The sequence below is a fragment of the Lissotriton helveticus genome, chromosome 6, assembly GCF_964261635.1.
Source record: "Lissotriton helveticus chromosome 6, aLisHel1.1, whole genome shotgun sequence".
Classification (NCBI taxonomy): domain Eukaryota; kingdom Metazoa; phylum Chordata; class Amphibia; order Caudata; family Salamandridae; genus Lissotriton; species Lissotriton helveticus.
In genome coordinates, this window is record NC_136067.1 from 1,517,313,271 (window position 1) to 1,517,336,246 (window position 22,976).

At 42.2% G+C, this 22,976-nt stretch overlaps 1 protein-coding gene across 2 annotated transcripts in view; it reads left to right on the plus strand.

Moving 5' to 3' along the window:
- The window catches only part of FANCL (FA complementation group L), a 370,446-nt gene that overhangs the window by 267,898 nt on the left and 79,572 nt on the right, over positions 1-22,976 (plus strand). For both annotated transcript variants that reach the window (XM_078649307.1, XM_078649308.1), the window contains 3 exons: positions 1,577-1,660; positions 18,625-18,670; positions 18,824-18,905. In XM_078649307.1, coding sequence (XP_078505433.1) covers positions 1,577-1,660; positions 18,625-18,670; positions 18,824-18,905 — 212 coding nt within the window. The remainder of the gene's footprint in view (positions 1-1,576; positions 1,661-18,624; positions 18,671-18,823; positions 18,906-22,976) is intronic.

Below are 22,976 nucleotides of genomic sequence, written 5' to 3' on the forward strand. Positions count from 1 at the left end.
TGCAGCCCAAGGCTTCCTCTGAACTGCTGCTGGGCAGTGCATCCTCTACGCAAGCCTTCACAACTCAGGCCCCTGATCCTTGAATATGATGCAGGACCTCCCATTGCAGCCACCAGCTCCTAGGTCTCATTGCTGCGCAACACATCCTCAGCACAGGACTCTGCATCGCTCCGCAACCAAGATTTAAGGTATTTTGTTCCACAGGCCTAACTGGGTCCCTGTAGCCAACCAGCGCTCCATCGCGGTTAGCTGAACTTGTGATTTTGTCCCCGTCTAGTTCGATCAGATAACTACAGTTGGCACTTGGTGCTTTTTGGCTCTATTTTCACTTAAATCTTTAAAGTTATATATCTCCTGTTCTACAGATTAGATTTATGTTGTTTTGGTCTTTAAATTATTTAATTATAGTTTAATATAATTTACTTACGTGATGTGGGAGTTTTCTTCTGTTGTGTTTCACTTTATTACTGTTTGAAGTGCTGCATAAATTACACATTTACTCTAAGTTAAGCCTGACTGCTCTATGTCCAGCTACCAGGGTGCTGAACACATATTGGCATGGGGTTTTCTTGTTGCTTCACCCTGACAAAGATTGTGGTTGTTGTTGCTTGGGTATGGTGTCACCCCCCTCAACCAGTAACACCGTTTCTTTCAAGCTAGTATTCAGCGTTTGTGTGCGCTGTTGTTTGTGTTACTGTTGTTTTTCAAAAGGCACTGTTCCCCAAAACTTTTTCAGACTAGTGAAATAGCAGCAGTCAGGTAAACAGAGGCTGCTCCAAAAACTATTTAGAAAAGGAGACTGGAACAGATAAAGCTGGGATGTGTCATGTTCTCGCTTTAAAGGTGTTCTGCTATCACATTAGGCTTTAAACACAACAGCAACACTAATGTAATTATAAAGTAAAAACAAAAACACTGTAACTGAAGGAAATTACCTGATAAGCTGAGGTGCTTGTTGTGAAAGAGCAAACTGCAGTCACCGAAAGTGAAGTTAACTAGTGGCTTAAGTAGGCTGACACACGTCCCCATTCTGTATGCTGTAGTGAGCGGATGTAAAATGTGAATGACACAACAGACCAATGGATGAAGGGAGGTGGCTGAAAGCCCCTTTAAGTAAGTATGGTGTAAGTATAAGTTTAGTCAACTCAAAAGGTCTTGGCTAACGCCAGACCTAAAAATGCTAAAATCTTAGCTGCCTGTTAAATAACAAACCGTAGCAGTTGCAGAAGTGAGCCTGAGAATGACACAGCAGCGCTGTGTAGGAGGGAGTCCATGCCTTCGACTTTAGGAGGTCACTGCGAGGTTCTGAAAGAGTGGGTCAACCCATCCTTTCAAGAGCCAGAGTCTTTCTACTTTTCATAGTGCATAGAATTGCATGACTTTGGAAGTACTACATGCGTAAGCCAGATTATTGATGAAGTCACCTAGTGTTTGAGCGAAATTTGACACTTGTATGTGCCACCGACACACTTACCATCTATTATAAAATTACCTATTTGTTGGTTCTGCAGGAGTGGTCTATTCATATTTCTGTTGCACTTATATAATTAAACTTATGTTATATTTCTGTTTGCAGGAAATAATGTTTCTATAAGTATAAACGTGGATCCAAGGCATCCCACCATGCTTCCTGAGTGCTACTTCCTGGGAGCGGACCACGGTATGCACTTTTAATTTTGGTAATTTTTCATTGAATATTCATGCAGCAATGTTTCTTTTAGATGTAAATCAACCCTATGCCCTATTTTCATTAGGTTTGTCACTTTCAACTGCATTAATCTTTAGTTTTGTTATTTTTTTTTAATGTAGTGCTTTACATTGTGAATTAGCTTCAGAGCTAGTATCCCTAAGCTACTAATTTACTCAATAAGCTTGTAAAGTAATAACAAACAGCTCTAAATATTAATACATCTACTACAAGAAAAATCCCCACAGTTAGTAACTAAGCTCCTCCAAAATCAAGAATGCAAAATACCAGTGGTTTCACTTTTGCGCCCTTTCACTTTGAGCATGCGAATTTCAGGGTTACTTGATTTTCAATTGTTTACCAACTGTGGAGACTGTCCTGGGAGGAGCCTGTCCTGAGATTATAGAGATTTTGTGAATGACCTGCAGCAGCCTGTGGGGGAAAGAGTAATCTCTCTTGTGTCCGTGGTCCTGACGTCACCGTACTGCCATGCTTGCGCCCACCTTATTGCACTCCAAAGGAACAGAATGCGAACCTCCTGCACTAGCACATACTGCGATTTGCCATTTGACTTCCTCCTGCTCATTTCACTGCGCTGCTCACATTACTTTTAGTGGAACCAACGTGGTATTTTGGAGCAGGGTGCGAGGGGGGCGGGGGGGTTATCACGGTTGGCTCTCACAAAGTGCTGCCAAACTTTAAAGTCGGCGAGTAATTAGAGAGGTCGACACACAGATACTGGCATTTCTTAACAGTTGGTTTTTGACATATAGGTCCCCTAAGTGAGTAAGCGTGCTGCTACTTTGCCAGTTCAGCTTGAGGAGCCAGGAGGAGTTAGGCGTGCGGCAGAGCAAGCACGTTGCCCATGATGGTTTCATGTCAACTTTTGGACGCAGCCTGAAAGAAATGTGGTAGGAAATAAGACACAAGAAGGGGGTCCTATGGAAGAGAAGTCTGAGGCAAGGAATAACTCCTTAAGGGATCCCAAGAGGAATAACCTTCAAAAGTGCCAGTGTGCCTGGTGGCTCATCAGTATTCAAAATCAATTAAAGATTTTGTGGGTAAGCATGTTAAAAACAATGCAGGCCCAGACAGATGTGACACACTTAAGAGAGGGGGATACAACCAGCATGAGAAATGGACGAATGCGGTCTCTCCACCTGAGACTACCCTTGTTAAACAATTCAGATCTTCTGAAATGCATTCAGCCCTTGCCAGAATCGAGACCTTCCTCCTCACCCCAGTTGTTTCCCCCCCAAAGATAGCTGGGTGATGCAATAAAAGGCATCTGGGGACACAAAGAGTGAAGGGTGGATAAAAGTGTCAGCCAAGGAAAAGAGGGAAGAATTTGGCGCTTCATTTGACCAAAGTTTGGGGATGTCAAATAAGGAAGCAGAAGTATCCGTAAAGCAATCTACTCTAAATCTGGAGGTCACAGCACCCTAAACTAATTTGATGCTGGATATAATGTTAATCTTGCAAATAGTCGAGGTGACGGTGCTAAACAACGATCTTCTGAAAGCCCAGAGGTCACAGCTGCAGAACATCACAGTTGAACTAAAACAAATAAGCGACCCTATGCAGCCCCGCGTACGGCCATTAGAGGAAAGCACGAAAACCATGGGCCACGAAGATGATGATCATGGGTAAGCAAAGGGGACAGTTTTAAAGAGAAATGTGTAACATCTGTTTATTTATCCCAACATCCAATGTTGATAAAGAAACGTGGAGAGCCCACTATGTAGAGACCATGTATTCCTTTAATAAGGAGAATAAGAAAAGGCCAAGGGAGAAGCTACTGGTTAAGTAAAAAGTCGAAAAAGAGTATAAAAGCATTGAAAATGGGAAAGCAATTAGTAAATGTCCCAAAAAAGAATCCCCAAAGAACTACGCAAGCATGCTTAATTAAGGCTATTAGGGGATGGCGTGTGGTTGAGGGATGGAAGAATCGTTCATCCTTAGACAAGAAAGGTATTGGCAATTTTGGAAAGCAGGAAAAAAGAGTAGAATACAAAGGAATATGTAAATCAGGGTGGATATGTCAAAAATGTGACCTTAGCAAGGGAAAGGTAAAGGAAGCATGGATGGTGATAATGACTGAACAATGGTGAAGAATGGGTAGGGTCAAAATCATTTATGGATATACTTAGAGCCCATACAAAGGGAGAAAAATGGCAAAAGAGCAGAAAAACTGGTTCCCTTGAATCGTGCCCTGTTATTTTTCCCAGTTATTATTCAATATAATATATGTACCTAGGGGTGTGGTTCGATAAAAGATTAAGGTAGAACGAACATCTCAAATCACTTAAAGTTTGAGCCCTGGCATTAATAAGTGGAGTTAGAAAATGTAATAAAGGATATGGCAATATGTCCTTAAGACCAGTATTAACTGCCTATGCGGCAATGATTTGTCCACAATTCCAGTATGGAGTTGAGTTATTAAGCCTAAGCACCAAAGTGAGCTGGGAATATAAAGACGTGTTGTGTGGCGTTTAGAGCTCCGAGTGAATTTTCCCGATTCATGCCCCTATATGGGTACAATTCACATTGCCCTTATATAGGCATAGAAATCAATCCCTTATTTAGGCATAGTCCATGCGACCGAAATACAGGCATGGCTGCTTTCACCCGTACCAAACGTCACAACGATTTCTTGGAAAATCGGCTTAAGCAGTTAGGGAACTTCCCCTTGCTTGAATATTGATTTGTCCAAGACCTCATGTACTTTGCAAAGAAAAACTATTCCCTAGGGGTTCTTTCCTGACGTTCATATGCCCGACTTTACGTCAAACTGTGGTATTCCTGAACACCTTCAAGGTATAAATATACCTTCACTTGCTATGGCAAACTACCGTGGTTCGGAGCAGTTCGACTATCTACTTGCCCGACGCAGCTCGCTACAGCAAGTGCCGAAGGAAGCCAACTCTCCAGCTGACGCACTGATCAAGAGGCTGCCCTTCTCTCGCTGAGAATCCAGCTCCAATGTTTCCAAGCTCCCCTTGCGCGGTGTTTGGAAATCGAGTCCCGAGACTCAGATACCAGACCTCCTTCATTCTAACTAAGGTATGGAGCTGATTAGAACCTAGAGAAATCTTGGGTAGATTCTTGGCAAAAAACAACTAAACCTATGCTACACCATATTTACTTCTTCCTGCGTACTAGATTTAGGTTAGGCTCATTGGGTGGGGCGTATTTAGAAGCACCGGTTGAGTATTTTTAGTCAATGTTATTTATGTATGTATTTTTATATGGCTTAGAAACCATACAATGCTTTTACAGTATTATTTTATAATACTATTCTCGCTGTACGCGTTATATTTTGCAGTCTGCTTAACGATTGTAGCAGTTCACTTCTATTGTATGAGAAAAAAGACTGTTCAATAAACCTTTTTATTGAAAACACCAGTCTCTCTATTTCTCTACAACTCTGTTGAAATGAAGCATGCACGACTGACTGAGTGAAATACTTATCTATTGTTTCTACGACTCTGTGAGAGATATATTTCCTGTTCTTGGGAAACAAAGTTGTCATGTGTTTATGCGGTTGTCAGAAACTAATCCCTTCTTGTGAATTCGAGAAAGTTTCTAGTGACCTCTGAGCTAGCTGGCACTCACTATTAAGTTTAGTATACTTGATAGAGACCTAGTCGACCTCAGTCCTACGTCTAATCTATAGGATATATTATTCCAATGCGCAGAGCCTATTGGGAATATAGGAACTACAACACAGAGGGAAATGTTTGAAATGTTTGCTGCCACTACCGAGGTCGGAAAGTGAGGATTTGTTTCCTTATGTGGAATCATTACCAAACCGCGGGAATAGATCAGATACTAAGATAAAAAAAATTCTAAACCCATGCCATAGTAACAGCAAGTCAAACATTATGGATGCCAACATTTTGGACTGGGTAAAGTGTGACTGCGTGCACATCCTCATAGATTGCACAAAGTTTCAGACAGTACAGAAAGTAATTTTAAAGCCACTTTTCCTCAAATGTATTATCTGAGATCATAGGCAAGCTGTGGCACTTGTAAATGCTATGAGGTATTTGGATGTGGCATGTGCCTTAGGAAGATTCACGGTTGCTGTTAAAGAGGTTTTATTAGTTTCTTAATTGGTATTTTTCTACTTTTATAATTGCAAGAGGTGATTTTATATCTATACACATGCATTTTGATGATTTAATTGTACAGTGAGATTTTAATTGCATATATGTGTTATGATGATCCGGTTTTAACACCTTTATGCGTTCTTTAAAGACTAAGGTCCAAATAAACATTTTTCTGACTGACTCAGCCTGCGTGTCTGCACAAATTACCATGTTTTGCCCAGTATTTCACCTGGCTTTTGGTGAAATAGTGCCAATCCACATAGCATTACCTTGTCCCTCATAATGAGGGGCAGAGTCTCATGGGTGTTGCTGTCTTTTGTTGGCTTTTTAGCAGAAATATAATGAGCAAGCGTTCTGCACCTTGTGTACGTAGTCAGACCAATTATGCTGCCATTATTGAAACACTGGATTTGTTTGGCTTCGTGTTGTAAGTCTTTATTATTTCTTTATAATTACATTACAGTACATTATCGTAGTAGCCATAAAACTTGTGTAATCATAAACGCACAACTCACACACGCCCATGTAATACAAAGATTCGTCTAACAGGACCATGCTTTGTACAAGTCCTAATTCATGTTTGAAGAGATGCATCTTTGAATACATTTTAGTTAACATGCACCATGCTCTAATATCCAGTAACTACATAAGTTAGATCACTTATCTCACCTGACTACAACAGAGCAAGATATGCTCATATATACCTATTAGCCCTGCACACTTCTAACACATACCCAAGTGCACATGAAATTCTGTATACACCTTACCAGAGTCCATTGGAACTTTAAAATATATTTTTGCTCCAGTAACCTACCACGTCTCCGACCAAAGCTCTAGGCCCTTTGCCAGCCAGTAAATTCACCACGGGTTAATATTTCCATATTAATCACAGGATTAAATTGAGGAGTCAACCCTCGCAGGTCTTAAAAATCCTCCTCGGACCCCCACCCCTTTCCTTGTGAACCTAATATTTCTATATCCCATTTTCAGCTGCAAAATTCTGCATCTGGTAGTTTACTCTAGATGCGGCAAGACCATTCGCCTCATGCTAATCCAATCTTAATGAATTAAAGTACGTTTTATGAAGTGCTAGGTGTCTCCTTTCACTGAGCTTAATGGGCTCTCAGAAGCATATGGAGTCTGTCACTGATTTGGAAATGTCAGCAAAGGATACACCTCACAGTATGGCATGTATTCCGCACCCAAAGGTTAGCCAGTGGCGTCAACTATATGTTAATTGTGATCTGTGCCTCAGTGCAGCCGAATTGCTATCCAGCCATGCCCCCTTTCTACAATGACTGTTCGTATAGCCCTTGTTGTACCTTTTTCTATTCTCTTTTTTGGACCCTGAAGCACCTTACTGTGAGAATAGAGTATGGGCCAAGCACAGCCTCTTCACTTCAAGCATTTTCCTGCTACACAGCAGAGTCCTCCCCAGCCCACGGAGAGCCTGCAATTAAAGTTAGGACCCAGTATAGTCACATATCTCTAAACCTACCAAAATCACTTGACTAAAAAGCTGTCTGTTTATAAGTTACTCTTAGCTATACAGATCTGGGGCATCATCCCTGCATAAAATATCTTAGCATGCTCCATTTGTTAACAGTGCATTTACTCTGTTATCAGTATTTGTTCATGTACATGTATAACACATTCTAACATTGGACTGTTTTATCACTCTTGGCAGGTTGCTAGTGTGATCCCACAACATTTTAGGCTTTCTTACTGACTAAAATAGCTGTAGATTAGTATCTTTTGGTTGGGTCTGTGTGGCAAAGGGTCTGTTCTACCTGATATTGTCATAATGAACCAGACAAAATTGGGGCTCCAACGAGCACTAAGTAAGCTCCACACATACAATATCACCAACGCACTAAAAATTAATCAAGAAAAAACCAAGGTGATGATATTCGGCAGCTGTAAGAACAAGAGATGTCTAAGGTGGCACATTGGGCCCGCAAAGATCAACCCAGCTTCAAAATATAATTATTTGGGAGTATAGTTCTGTGAAACTTCTAGACCAACAGCTCACTTAGCTGTCCTGAAAAAAAGAGCTGGTGCAATAACATACTCCCTGACTCGACTGAACCGGTCTCTGAGCAGCCCTTCCGCAGAACCCATTCTGAAGGTGATCAAAACTACACTTCTCCCTGTCTTAAATTATGGACATCAGGCCTTCCCTGGCGCTTGCTCTGCTAGTCTTGATCACGCCCAAGTCTCCATCTATAAAAAAAATCTTTCGCCTTCCGAAATTTATTCAGAGGGCAAGACTACGTCTGGAGCTGGGTCTACAAAGACAGTCCATCTATTGCGAGGCAGATAATCTGAAATATTTCATAAGATAACTAAAAGCTGCAGACACCACCCTAAAATTCCTCCTAAAAGATATCTTTACCAGCCCTGGAAATCCATGGAATCGTCAGATTACAAAGGCCATTAAATCGCTAGAAATTGACAACTCACTGCTAACTTCAGACGCTATTCCATACTCAGTCTGGAAAAAAGTCATCAACAAGCAGGTGAAACTAATCTCCCATCGGACGGACCTTCAGGCTTTAAATACACCTACTGCCTTGCTTTCCCTGAATGCCTCATACCAGCCTGGGGTACCGCAATTCTATCTGCTAGAAAACCTGAACGTAGTGGCACGGAAGAATATAATGTTCGTGCGTCTCCTAGGCCTGTGCTCTACAGCCTCTTACAGATGGGCTCCCTCAAAGGAGGGGGGGCCTGCAGGCTGTGCACATACCACACCGAATCATGGCCGCATCTTCTGTGCTGTTGCCCTGCCATGGATGCCCCCAGAAGATCACTCCTAAAACCCTTATTTTTAAATTGGGGTGTTAGGTCATGCTGGGAGGCGACGGCCTTGTGCTTTACCTCCACAGACATTCAAGCGCTCGCTAGGATTGGAAAATTTGTGAGACTTTTGGCTAATCTCTTTTTACCCTCCCCGGACCCAGCGCTTCCTGTCCCTCCACCCCAAAAAGTTATCACAGACTATTTTTGCCCCCTGGTTTAGCAACTTCTGTCTTAAATTTTTCATTTTTGGGCGAAAGCACCAGTGTGATAACACTGGTAACGATAAGACTGTTTTTATATGTATAGACCTTTTAAAACTGACAATGTATCTTTCCAGTTTTGTTTCTTGAAGTGATAACTGTGCTAATGTCGACATTTTATAGCAATGGTTTTAATTAACTGAGCTAACCAAATAAACTTGAAACTTGTTCTACCTGATGCAAAATGATGATTCCTGTTGGTTGAACTGAAGACCCCTTTGTGACCCCATTTTGACACAGTTATTCAGGTGTCTTTGAGGAGGTTTTGCCTGATGTAAGCTACAGGAATTTGACCTCCCTCTTCCATTATCTTATGTTCCTGTTTAATTACTTTAGCAATTTTCTTTGTATTATTGTTGTTCATCTGTTAACGAAGGGGGATGTTTGGCGTCTTGCTAATCTCACCTGGAACACATACCTCGTTCCTTGATGGGGGAATGGCTGTCCATTGACCATCGAATTGTTTAGGAGGGCATTTCATTTCTAATTATGTGGCTTTTGTACTTTGTTTTGTGTCGGAGTGTGAACTCAAATGTTTACAGTGTATTTGTGGGTGTTGATTAACCCTGGGCGTAGTTCGCGTAGTAGTGCTATGCGTAGCTACGCAAGGTGCACTACGCAAGCTACGCGAACTGCGTAGTGCACTGTGCAATCATTGCAAACCGCATGTTGCACAGTGCAAGCAGTCGTTTTCTGCCGCTCGAGTAGATTTGTACTCGAGCGACAGCTTTCTCAACGCGGATTGGTAGTTTCTCATCGCGAGCGGTCGTGCGCATACGCGACAACTCGCAATGAGAAACCTGACCTCCCCGCATTGAGAATCTCGCCTGGAGATTTATTTTCCACGCTCGCGATCGGCAACTTGATGTTGCTGATCGCGAACGAGGAAAAAGTCTCCCTGGGATGTTATTTTGCTCGCTCACGGTTGCTAACTTGACTTTGAGGGCCGCGAGCAAGCAAAAAATGCCCGCTACACGTTTTTGCACTGTGCTATGTGCAATTCGAGTAGTTGCACAAACTACACGAGCTAAGCGTAGTCCTATGCCCAGGGTTAGTGTTGATATGTGTGATAAGTGTTTTTGTACTGTTGAGGAGCATTACTTTGCCAACTTAACAGCTTTGGCTCTGTGTTGTGCGTGCTGGGGATGTGTCAAGCTCTAACGTGTTCAGCTGTCTCTATGCACATAATGTTTACATGAGGATAGTTGAACTCTTGAGGAACATCAGTGTGTCAGCTATACAGCGTTAGTGCACATTTAACCAGCACACATATAGCACCCTGTGTTTAATAGTAAAAAATCTGCTTTGATGAAGAATGTCAGTAATTCTTAAACAGACATGCTAACATCTCACTTAAACAGACCATTGTGGTTTACCTGGTTTTAGGCTTCTGACCAGCAGACCGTGAGATAGAAAGAAAGGAGGGGGGTGGTGGAGAGAGGTTACCACGATGGGACAGGAGCGAGTAGAGGGTTAGATGAATATTCATAAAAGGAGTCCAGGCCTTATTGTAAGAAAAAGTTGCTTCCCTTAGGTAAAAATATAGCTGATGGATACATAATCTTCCTGCAGATTGCTCACCTTATGAATGCCTATCCTTCATGTATCGGACTGATCCAAAAAACCTTTTCCAAGCAATACGTTGTATGTGCTGTCAGGTTGCGCCATATGACTTCTTCTGACATTCTGACTATTGGACATGACAACATCCAAGTGTATATGTTATCAGCTAGTTTGTTAACATCAGTTCATGTGTTTCCATAAGTCATCGAAACGTTCTAGAGCTCTCTTGCTTGGTCACTGATGAAATGTATCCGATTTTGATAGTGACTAGCTCGAATATTCCCTTAAAAAAATCTACGGGTTTGAAACCTGTTGCAGATGCCACTAGAAGATGTGCTTGTCGGACCCACATGACATCTGCATCAGTGCATGACAATTCAGCCTTTAACTCCAGTGTTCAATACACCTAAAACCTGCTAATAAGCAGAATGTAAGCTGTTTTTGCCCATGACCTGTGGGGATTCGCCAAAATAATCCCCCTCAATTTTGTGCAATTTTTCTTTTTAAATACAATTGTGGGATTTTCTCTTGTCAAACCAGAGCTGTCAGTTTTCTCCCAATGACTGCTCAAACTGTAGGTCAGCTTCAAGTCATTCAATGACATTTCTGCAGGTTGTTAAGCGTTGAAGCACACTGTGTAGCGCTTTTCTCTCTTTTTTTCTTTTTTAACATCCATAAATGTAAAGAACATGAAACGCACAGGGCAGGCTGTCCAGATGGTAGATAACACTGGTGGGGTGTTTTAAAGAAGTATCTCAGCACTCAAAAGCAGAGGTAAGAAGCTTTATTCTTCAGGAGAATACCATGCCAGATCCATCTTGTAAGCCTGGGCCAAACTGTCTGCCCTGGAATCTGGAACACAGTTGGTATTCCAGATTCCAGGTGAGATTAGCAAGACGCCACACATCCTCCTTCGTTAACAGATGAACAACAATAATACAAAGAAAATTGCGAAAGTAATTAAACAGGAACATAAGATAATGTATTCATGAATTGCATATCAATAATAATATACAAAGAAACATCACTTGCCCAAATGATAATCTTTATACCAGACAGGACAATAATGTGGGCTTTCCATATGGTGGCTGCCTGGATTTCCAGGCTGCGGAGAACTTTGCACATCGTGGCTATCTGGAATTCCAGAATGTGAAGAAATTGACTTCCTCCAATTTGTCCTATTGCATGAAAGCTTGGGAGACAGCGTAACAGAAGAATCAACAGTCGTTTTACTTGGCCACATCCACTGAGGAACTTTGATCACCTTGGATAAATTCCAAACATTTCCGTCGGATAGTTCTACAACCTGATGTGAGAAAGTGCCATCTTGCTTGCATGGTATGCCCCCACTTTTTGCTGAATTGCTGATGTGCTTTGACTGAGTGTGCCCTGGGCTCCTGCCAATCAGGTGCCCAGAGCCTGTGTTCCTTCCCTAAAACTGTATTGAAGCTGAAACCCAATTGGCATCTCTGGCCACATGTCAGCCCCTGGTAAATGGTACCCTAGGTACCCAGGGCATTGTGACCAGAGAAGACCCCTAACGGCTGCAGCACCTATTGTGCCACCCTTAGGGGCCCTGCACCCTGACACCCACACCCTGCCTTGGCAGACGGAGTGTCCTGCTGCAGACCTAAACAAAGAGTCGACATGGCACACATCCCTGTGTGCCATGCCCACAAACCCACTGTCCTGGCATACATCAGTCACCCCTCTAGCTGGGTGCACTATGCCAGTGGTGTGGGCACAGGTGCATGATCCCTGTACCCCTACAGTACCCAGGGCCATTCCTGGGCACTGTAAGTACAGTGATGCCATTAAGAGTATATGGTGCTGGGAGGTTGTCATTACGAACTCCACAGCACCATAATAGCTACACTGAAGACTGACAAGTTTGATATCAAACTTCTCAGCACATTAAACCCACACTGATGCAAGTGTGGGATTTAATGTAAAATGCACTACAGAGGGCATCTTAGAGATGCCTCCTAAATCTAACCTACAATCCACGTCTGGTCTGAGAGGCTGCCTAGGCTGCCACACAGCAGACATGTTGCTGGACCCCTGGGTGGAGAGCCCCCGCTCTCCTGGGCCTGCAACAATGCAGATCCTGGGCGAGGTGCTAGGCCTCCTCCCCCAGGATGGGCAGGGGGAAGCTTCAAAGGCATACCGACTTTGTGAGCTTCTCCAGACCACTTCCTGTACTCAGCAACTGGCCCCCACCAGTTCTGACCCCCACTCTGGCGGGAAGACTGGCAGGAAACCCTACGTGATGAAAGGGGATGTGCCAGCCTGTACCAACTCCACCCCTAAGGTGGGAGAGGCGAGGTGAAGCACAACTCCGGGCTCCGGCCACGGCCATCTTGAGGATGGGGAGCCCTGCCCAATCAGAGATAGGGGGGTGTAATCACCCCAGGACAGGGACCTATTGGTCCCTGCCCTTCTCCTACCTGTAACACCCCTAAATGTAGTATTTAGGGGCACCCTGAACCTTCCTACCTCAGATCCCGATTTCGAAACAAGAAACAAGACCAAGAAGAAGGAGACCTGCCATGAAGCTGCTAACAAGAGGACAACACCAACTGACTTGGCCCCAGCCCTACAGGCCTGTTGATCCTTGAACCTGCTCCTGCTGAATCTCGGCGTCTCCTGCGGACAGCAACCTCAATAACTCTGGAGGACCTGCCTGCCTTGAGCCTCTTAGAGACTGGGACTCCACGAGCAGTGGCTCTGCTCAAACAGCAATACCCCTGGTGCCAGCCAGAACCCGCAAATCCAGCCCACTCTGCACCCGCCGAGCCCGGCCTGTGCCCAAGTAGACAAAGACCCTGAGGACATCCCCCCAGCGATTCTGATTTGAACCCTCCTTGACGACCCAGATGACGCCCGCAGACTCAGAACCAGGGCCCCCTCCTACCGCGACCAGCAGAGGGTAAGATTTCCCGACGTCCAAAGACACTCCTGCACTTGGCACCCCCGGCCTCCTGTGCCAAACTCTGGGGTGCCTACCTACCCTCCAAGATCCCATATTACCCCTCTTAAGTGTTGGTCGCTCCAGAAGATCCACCGTCCCTGAGCCTGCAGCCTTTGTACCCATTTCATGATCTCCATTGAATAACATTGAGCGCCCGATGGCTCAAAAGCAGCCTGCAGCCCAAGTGCCTCTGGCAGTGCAACCTGTGTCCTATCCTACTTCCCCATTTGCCCTGAGCAAGTGACCAGGAGCCCAGCTCCCACAGCCGCGTGGCCTGCTAGCCAGCAGCCACCAACCGAAGGCCCCCTGCCTCTCATTGGATAACATTGGGCCTAACTAACTCTGCACCCGGCTGGCCCTGTGCCGCTGAGGGTGTATCAACTGTACCTACCTGACCCTGGGAGACTCCTGAGTCTATGCCCAGAACCTTAACTCTGCCAGTCGAGTACTTACCTAAAAGCCGATAACTCCCTTTTCTTCTATAGGCTAACCTAGAAGAATTTCTAAGTGAAACCAGTCAAAGTGTGGAGTTTTGGAATTTTAAAATATTCACTTAAAATCATCCGAACAAATCCCGATTTACTCACCTGGTATCAGGAGAGACCTCAGTGCTGCACATTTTAGCCCGGCACAGCCCATAAAAGTAATTTTAACTTTACTTACCAGTAACCCAAATTTTCTTCAATAGGAAACCATTGACTGTTTTTCTGTGAAATGTTTTCTGTTGATTTTTGCAAACTACAAATATTCTTTAAAGATCGTACCAACAACCAAAACGTAATTACTTACCTGTTTTAGATAGAGGTCCCAGTGCTGAACCTAGGAGTCCAGTACTGGATTACAAAAGTAACGTGAACATACTTTACCTGCAAATTGAATTTTCTTCCATAGGAAACCATTGACTGTTTTTCTGTGAAATTTTTCCTAAGTGTCGATTTTTGCAAACTACAAATATTCTTTAAAAATCGTACCAACTACCAAAACGTAATTACTTACCTGTTTTAGATAGAGGTCCCAGTGCTGAACCTAGCAGTCTAGTACTGGGTTGCAAAAGTAAGGAGAACCTACTTTACCTGCACATTGAATGTCCTTCCATAGGATAACATTGGCAATTTCAACTGAAAATGTTTTTAAGTGTCAACTTTTAAAATACAATAACATTCCTTGAAAATCACTACTGTAACCAAAACGCTTTTATGTAACTGTTTACAGCTCATATCCCGGGACTGAATCTAGGATCCAGTCCTGTGGTTAGAAAAGTAAGCTACAAAGTAACTAATTGCATTTAACCAGGAATTCCCATTGAGCTCAATGTTGCATTGTGTTTGAAATTGTGTTGCCTATTACAACAAACTGTAACTATTGCCTTCAAAAAGTCTATTGCCTATTTGAAAAGTGTTTACCTAAAGTAACTCATCCTGATAAAGTATATTTTGATACCTTGTTGGTCCTAAAATAAATCGATATCTTTTGATACAAAACCATTGGCCTAGAGTTCAGTTCTTGTGTGTGAGACCATTTGCTGACTGAGTGTTTACAGCAAATGCTTTACACTGTCCCCTGATACTGCCTTACTGCTCGTCCAAGCTACCACTTTAGAGAGTAAGGTTATATCTAACTTTAGCCTCTGCCAAACCTCTGGGGACTGGACACACAGTACATACTGTACCTTACTTTGGTCCAGTATATATAGAGCCACTTTCCTACACCTGACGACCAACTCTGACCACTTTCAAAGGATGTGGAAACCGAGACTCACCCGATTTAACAATTCTACCTTTCTTCACTCGTACCCAATCATTGATCTTCACTGGAGAATCAACAACTCTATTATGGCAGTCTTCAACAGACACCGATTTGTCGTCTTTACTACACAACAAATCTCTCGTCCATGCCTGACTCATGTTAAAGACACTCTTCCTTCCCCTCATTTTTTCAAAAGGAGAAAGATCACCCATACTTCTAGGAGTATGTCTGTAACTCCAAAGAATTTCTCTGATGGCTTGATTTCAATTCTTCCCATTGGAAATGGCCAATTGTAACCCCTCCTTAAAGACTTTGATCCACCTCTCCACAATTCCATTACTCTGGGGATAATAGACAGAAGAACGTTAGTGAACAATGCCATGACCATCAAGAACATTTTTCATCTCGGTGGATGTTAGCTGCACCCCTTTGTTTGTAAGAAGAGATTCGGTGAATCCTTCTCTTTCAAACACATCATTCAAAAACTGAATCACAATGTTCTAGATAATATTAGGAACTAACTTAATCTCAGGCCCCTGAGATAGTTGATCAATGAGTACAATGGCGTAAACAGGATTGTGACCCAAACACATCGGACCCGCAATGTCCAAAGAAACACATTGCCACACACGGGACGGTCTGGAGATGGGACGACGATCATAAGAGACAGTCTTTTGAGATTTATAACTAATGCAACATTCAATGCAATCCCTGACCTTGCGTTTAATAGATTTATCCATAGCTGGCCACCCAAACTCACTTCTAATTCTTCTTTTCATACTCGTCATTCCTGGATGTCCTTCATGTGCCATGTCTAGGATAGTTTGTTGTAAATCAACAGGTACAACAAGTTGCAAACTTCTCATTAACACATCATTCTTTAAAGATAAGTCATGAGCTACCTGAAAGAAGGGAAGAAGACCTTTGACAAGCCAGCCTTTCTTGTCCACGAAGAATTAATGTGCTTAATAACTTCTTTAAGGACAATATCATTGTCACATGCTAATCTCCACTCATTCTCCTGTATGCAGCCATTGAATACCTCACAAATAGAAATCACATTTTCTTAATCATCATCCTCTTCAACTACATTGTCATCAGCCACTGGTAGTCTTGATAGACAATTCGCTAGAATGTCTTTTACCCCAGGAATATACTCGACTTTGAAATGAAAATCTTGTAATTTGTATTGCCATCTGGCAATTCTTGAAGTGGCTCTTCCACACCCATTTGTTGTAACTAAATCTACTAAAGGACGGTGATCAGACCTAACCTTGAAAACAGTGCCATAAACATATTTTCGAAAATACTCAATACCCCACCAACATGCAAGAGTTTCCTTTTCTAGAGTAGAATATTTTCATCCAGCACCCTTCAATGGTCTGGATGCAAAGCCAATGGTGACTAAGGGCCAGATGTAGGTGGACCAATACCAGTCGGTAACGGCCGAAATTACCGAATTTCGTCCGTTACCGACCGGTATTGGGCATTCGGGCTGTAGGTGGCTACATTTCAGAATCGGTAATTTAAGGAATCGGTAAATTACCGAATCGGTAGATTACCGAATCTGAAATGTAGGGAGCACTCAAATGAGTGCATTTCCCATTTTAGGATTCGTTATTTACCACCAACTATAAGTTGGTGCTTAATAACGAATACCTTTGAAAATACATATCTGTACATTTTCAACTGTGCCATGTGGCAAACATACATGCCCTTAGGGCATGTATGTGTGCCGCATGTGCAAACAAGCACGATTCAGGGGTGCAACAGGGTGTCAAAGTGACACCCTGGCACCCTTGAATGTGTCCCCCATTTTACCGAATCGGTATTTACTGATTCGGTAATTGCCATTCATTCCTATGGGCCTCCAGGCCCATAGGAGTGAATGGCAATTACCGAATCGGTAAATACCGATTCGGTAAATACCGAATCTTACCGATTTGGTAATTGTTACCCAAAAATGATCTACATCCCATTTACCTATTCTTAAATACCGAATCGGTAAAATTTGGTATTTAAGAATAGGTAAATTGAGATTACCTACATCTGGCCCCAAATGACCATTTAGATTTTGCATTAAAACGACACCTAAGCCACCATTACTGGCGTCAGAAACAATTACAGAGTCGTAGGCAGTATTAAAAGTGGCTAAAGCAGGCGCAGATGCAATGCAACTTTTCGATTGCTTGAATTTGCTAACACAATTGTCATCCTACAATTACTTATTTTTCTTCATCAAGGTTCTCATATGCACAGTCTTGTCAGCAAATAGTGGTATACATTTTGTAAGGCTGATTATATATGTAGTATTATTAAACAGTATTTTGCCTTAACCATAGAGACTTGCGTAGTCAGATGTTCATTGAAAGCCTATTAATTGAGACTTCATATATTTTCCTTCCCTTGTATTCTCCACTGGGGGAACCTCCTATGTGTAATTTTGAAGAACAATAGTTTTTCTTCATGAGCAATGTTTTGATTCATATTTTCTAACTGTAAAGCTGCACATGTTGCTTCATCATTGAACTAAAAATGTATGCATGCAAATACTTTTGTTTCCCTATTTTAAGCAACAGATTCCCATTCAGGATGGGAGAAGCTTAACATTGCATCCATTAAGTTGGTAAATGTAACCCTTCACAAAAAATTAGTTTCCCAACTTCAACCCACAACTATTCCTTGCAGCCGACTAACCAGCCCAAGGTGGACAGTACTCCAGGCTGCAGGGAAATGTTTTCCTCCCTGTCATTTAGAAATGACATTAGCCATGAGCGGCCTGGGCTAGTGGTTAGAACAAACTGAGGTGGCACAGTAAGTAAAATAACAAGGGACTGGCTAAGATTAATTCAAGCATTCCACCCATCACTTTTTTTGTATGCTTTGGAAAAATTAAATTAGCATCCTGGGAATTCTTGCTACTGGGAATGGGACATATGTGGCTGTGGAAGATGTAATTGGCTGACGGGCACCATGCTCTTTGCCTTAGTGTGAACATTACTGATTTCACTTGGAAGCCCTTCTCGCACCTTTTATTAACTACGTTTCCAGGTTTGCAAAGCTGACAAAGTTTTTTTCTTTTTAAAGGATTTGCCTTTCTAGCTTCACCTACCCCTAGTTCCTGTGCTTTTGGTCTTGCATTTTCAGAATGTCCTTTTAACAGGAATCATTTGGACTTGTACAATAGCCTTGTTGAAGTTTTGTACAAGTGCTGCGTAGGAAAGAGTTTGTATACTGTTTTCCAATTGGAGTGCCAGCCTATTCACCAAGGCACGCCAAATTTGGTTTACTTTAACTAGTTCTCGGTTATCAAAAATGTTGATTTCAGCTGTTTCGACATGGGCTTTTCCACATACTAAGAGTTAAAAGTGATTGAGCCTGCTGTTTTCAGATGCAACTTCTTCATTTTAAATGGTTTAATCTGATTGGTTTTTTTATTTCCCAAAAAGCATATAATAATTTTGACTGTGGTTTTTCTCATAGTGGTAAATCCACTCAAATTGAAACTTAACAACAACATACATCTCTGGTAAGTTACTTTCACTATCTATCTATCTATCTATACACACACACATATATATACATATATATCTATATATATATATATATTTATATTATTTTTTACAAATCTTACTAGTAATCAAAGATTATGTGTTTTAATTTTTTTTATTTTCACTTTTAGGGATCCTGAAAATAGCTTGTTGCAGAATTTAAAAGATGTTTTGGAAGTTGATTTTCCTTCTCGTTCTACGATTGAAAAGGCAGTAAGTTAGTCTTTTATCACTTCATGTCACCTCATCGTTCCTACAAAATACACTACGTGAATGCAAGGCCATGTTGTTCTGAATTGCCTTTGTTTAATAAATAGGCAAATGGCAAATATTTGTCTTTGAAAAATATTTTAAGAACAATAAAGTTAATTAATCTAAAGTATTTTAACTATTTTTATGGCAGACCTTTGTAACCTTACAGCTTTCACAGGACATCTATAACTGAGCAGTCATAGTTTCTTACTTTAAAATAAATAAAGCGACAGCTTTTTTTCTTAACCATCCACTACATTCTGCTTTTAATTAGACACTTTTTTGGGGGAAAAAAGTATTACAAACATGCTTTTATCATATGTTTACCGGCCCGATTGTTCCATTTCATAGATGCAAAGTGAATAATCAGCTGGTCTTAGTTTTCAGAAAATGGTAAAAAAAAGGAAATAGGCTTCGTGTTCCTTGGGGCTTTATGATTCCCAGCATCATTTATTGTGATCTGTTAGCACATGCGTGTCAACATGTATAGAGGAACAGGTAAAGAAATATAGATTTGTATGGAGTATCAAGTGCATGAGCTACTTTTTATTTTTGTCTGTCAATAATCAGTGGCCAGGAAACAAAATCTAATACAATCAAAATGTTCTTTCCTTCTCAAAGAAATGTATATCAATTTACTCTGGAATCCTCGCCCCTCTTTCATTCAGTACAAGGGAATATGCATGAACTGCAGAGATAACTGCCTCCTGGGGCTAAGCCACTGAGGGCAGAGTTATTTTGCTGAGGTTACAGCGCAGTGCTGGAAAGGTCACAGTTTAAATGTTTCTCAATATAGTTAAGTCTTCTTACGGAATGGGGCTGAAAGCACACCCTCTTAGTTACTATGAATTAAGCGAGGTCTGTCCTATTTGTCATGCACTCACCTGGTTCCAACCGCGGAGACTACACTGGAGCCAATGCTCATTTCCCTCCCGAGGACAATGCAGACCTAAAACCTTCAATCCAACACTATCCCCTGGGGGAAGTGGGATTGGGATAAAATAAGAAAAGAGAGACTTGTTGTACTGGATCTGCTCAGCAGCTGTTTGACACTGCATAACACAATTTGTCACTTCTGAGACTCTACGTTTGCGAGGTAGATGTGCACTGGACCAAAACCTCTGTGGCTATGCAATGACGCAATGCACTGGAAATAACTAGGGGAGGCAGTTACCATCAAAACACTAACAAGTCTTTACATAAAATGAGCATGCATTACCTTTAGTGACACAAACTTACAGGTTTCATCAGCAGCCCGGCATGAAAGCAGAATGACCAAAATCACATACAGGAGTATGGCACTCCTAGGAATAAACTAGAAATACAGCTTGGAGTTATTGGCACGCTCTGGAATAAACTTGGAACATAGGTTGGAGTTACTGCACTCTGAGGATACACTCGATGCAAAGGTTGGAGTGATATGTACTCCTAGAGATACACTTGAAGCCAAGGTTGGAGTTACTTACACTCTCAGGTATCCAGTCGAATTATGGGTGGGGTACAGGTTTGAGGCATATATTAAAAACTCTGAAGTACTTTCTCTGGGAACTACTGTTCAACAGAGAAACACAGGACTAAATTCTTTAATCATTGCTCGGTGACAGTTCTAGCATCAAGGTTGTAGGAAGGGTCTTGACTTGGAGGATAAACCCACAAGAAGCACTGGAGTAAATCACAGAGAGGACATGGTGGAAAAGTCTGTAGTTTTTTAAGAATGGAATACTCAGTCCTGTTTACAACTGTAGGAGGTTTAGTGAGCACTAACCTGATATCAAGTACTTAGCCTAGCTCTTCCACTTGACTGAAGTTCGAAGAAGATCTCGAGGGAGCGGGTGTCACGGGAAGCACTGGTTTGGATGGACTTTAAGGATACTTGAGTGCTTCTTGCTTCTGACAGGATGCTTCAGGTCAATGGGAAGGGTGAAGCTTGTTCATGTTCCGCAGGGAGCGAGGTCAAGCTACGATTAGGGTTTGGATGGAGTTTATATAACCTCTATAGGACTCAATGGATGGAGCTGGATCACATGGGGATCATGGCTATCTGGAATGTTCTGGAACCTTAGGGAAAACATTTGTTTGTACACTTTCTATTACCTTACAGAATGGGCAGGTGCAACTTGTTGATCAGATCCAATTAACAGGAAACAAATGTATAATTTTCGCTAGAAAGTTCATAATGGAAAACAACACCAAAGTCCCAGTAACAGCAGGAGCTAGGCTTGCCATTGGCTCATGGGATTCTGGGGGAAACTTGCAGGGATTTAATGGAAAACCACACCAAGGCCCTAGGAATAGCAAGAGCAGTTAATCCATTGGTTCACAGCATTTGGGGAATGCTTGCAGGGGTTCACACGTAATAGAAATTACGGGTGTTGGGGAGCATCAGTCATGAGGGCGCTGGGGAATGTTAGTCATGAGTAAGTTGGGGGGACATCCATTATAAGGGTGCTAAGGGAAAGGGAAGCATTAGTCATGAGGATGCTGGGGAAACATCAGTCATGAGGGTGTTGGGGGAGCATCGGTCATGAGGATGCTGGGAAACATCAGCCATGATATCATAGCCTGCTACAGGAGTAAAGCAACATGAGCCCTGTGCTCTAGACCACTACGCAGAGGATGCAAGAGGGGGTTGTGACAGAGGGGGAGCAGTAGGGGTTGTGACAGATTACTTTGACCTTGTTGCTGAAGGGGATTTTATTGTTAAATGAGTGGAGTTTTTCCTGTGCTGCATTTGTGAACAAATCACTTCAACTTATATTTTTTTTAATGGAGTAGCTTTGATAACTGATGTATCACATGGCATAAAGAATATTAATAAACGCCTTTAAGCGGTTCCATGATCATTGCACAGCCGCATGTGAACTGTCTTAAAATTGAGAATACATTTGGTCATGAGGCCAGAAAAGATAGAACAGATCAAATTTTTTTGTAGGTTTCATCTGACGTGGGTGGGGTGACATCAGAACAAGTTTACGATTTTACTGCCCTTCGTAGTCATTGTTGTCATTCTCATGTGCACAAATACAAAATGAGTGACTAAAGTCTGGTGCACACATTTTTAGGGCGTAAGAGGAGTTCAGCAAGGCAGTTCTCATGGACAGTTTTGTCATGAAGGGGAGGCATTAGGTTGAGTGATAGTTATCATTTAGAATTGGGTCTACTTTGTTTTTTTATGACAAGACTTAAATATTCTTGTTTTAATGCTACCTGAACCTCTCCTTTGGCTTGTGAGGTATTTGTTATATTAAGACAATGTAGCATAGAGATTTGCAAGCAGACTTTGCTATACAAGGAGACATATGGCCTAAAAGGTAATTAGATGGTCTAATGTACCCAACTATACCCTCTAAGGATTCATAACCTATGCGGAGTCAAAAATCCGGTTGATACTAGGGAGTTTAAATGTGATATTTATTATAATAGTGAATTCTTAGAGATTTGCTGCAATTTCTTTTCTGATGTTTTATCGTAGAAGTGGATTGCTAGTTCTGTACAGCATTCTGTGGACACAACAGAAATAAATGGTTCCTTTGATTTGAGCATAGATCATTGAAAAAAAAAAATCTTCAGATGATTCTTGGCTTGGTTAATTGGCTCGCCAACAAAGGCAAGGTACCATCTTTCTCGGAGTTGTAATATCATGAGTACAAACCAGGTTTATTTCTTTTAAGTTTCAAATGGTAAGTTTATTGAAAGTAAGTCCTATCAAGCAATACACAATATCTTGAATCAAAGCATCAAAGGTAAACAATACAATCAATCAATCAAGAACATTTGTAAAGCGCGCTACTTACCCGCTAGGGTCTCAAGGCGCTGGGGGGGTCTGCTACTGCTCGAAAACCAAGGTCTTGAGTTGAGATGGTCCTGGGTGAGTCGTAGGTGGGTGGGGAGGGTGTTCCAGGTCTTGGCAGTCAGGTAGGTGAAGGATCTTCCTCCGGTGGTGGTTCTGCAGATCGGTGGGACGGTGGCGAGGGCGAGGCTGGCGAAGCGGAGCTGGCGGGTTTGCGTGTAGAACGTGAGGCGGTTGTTGAG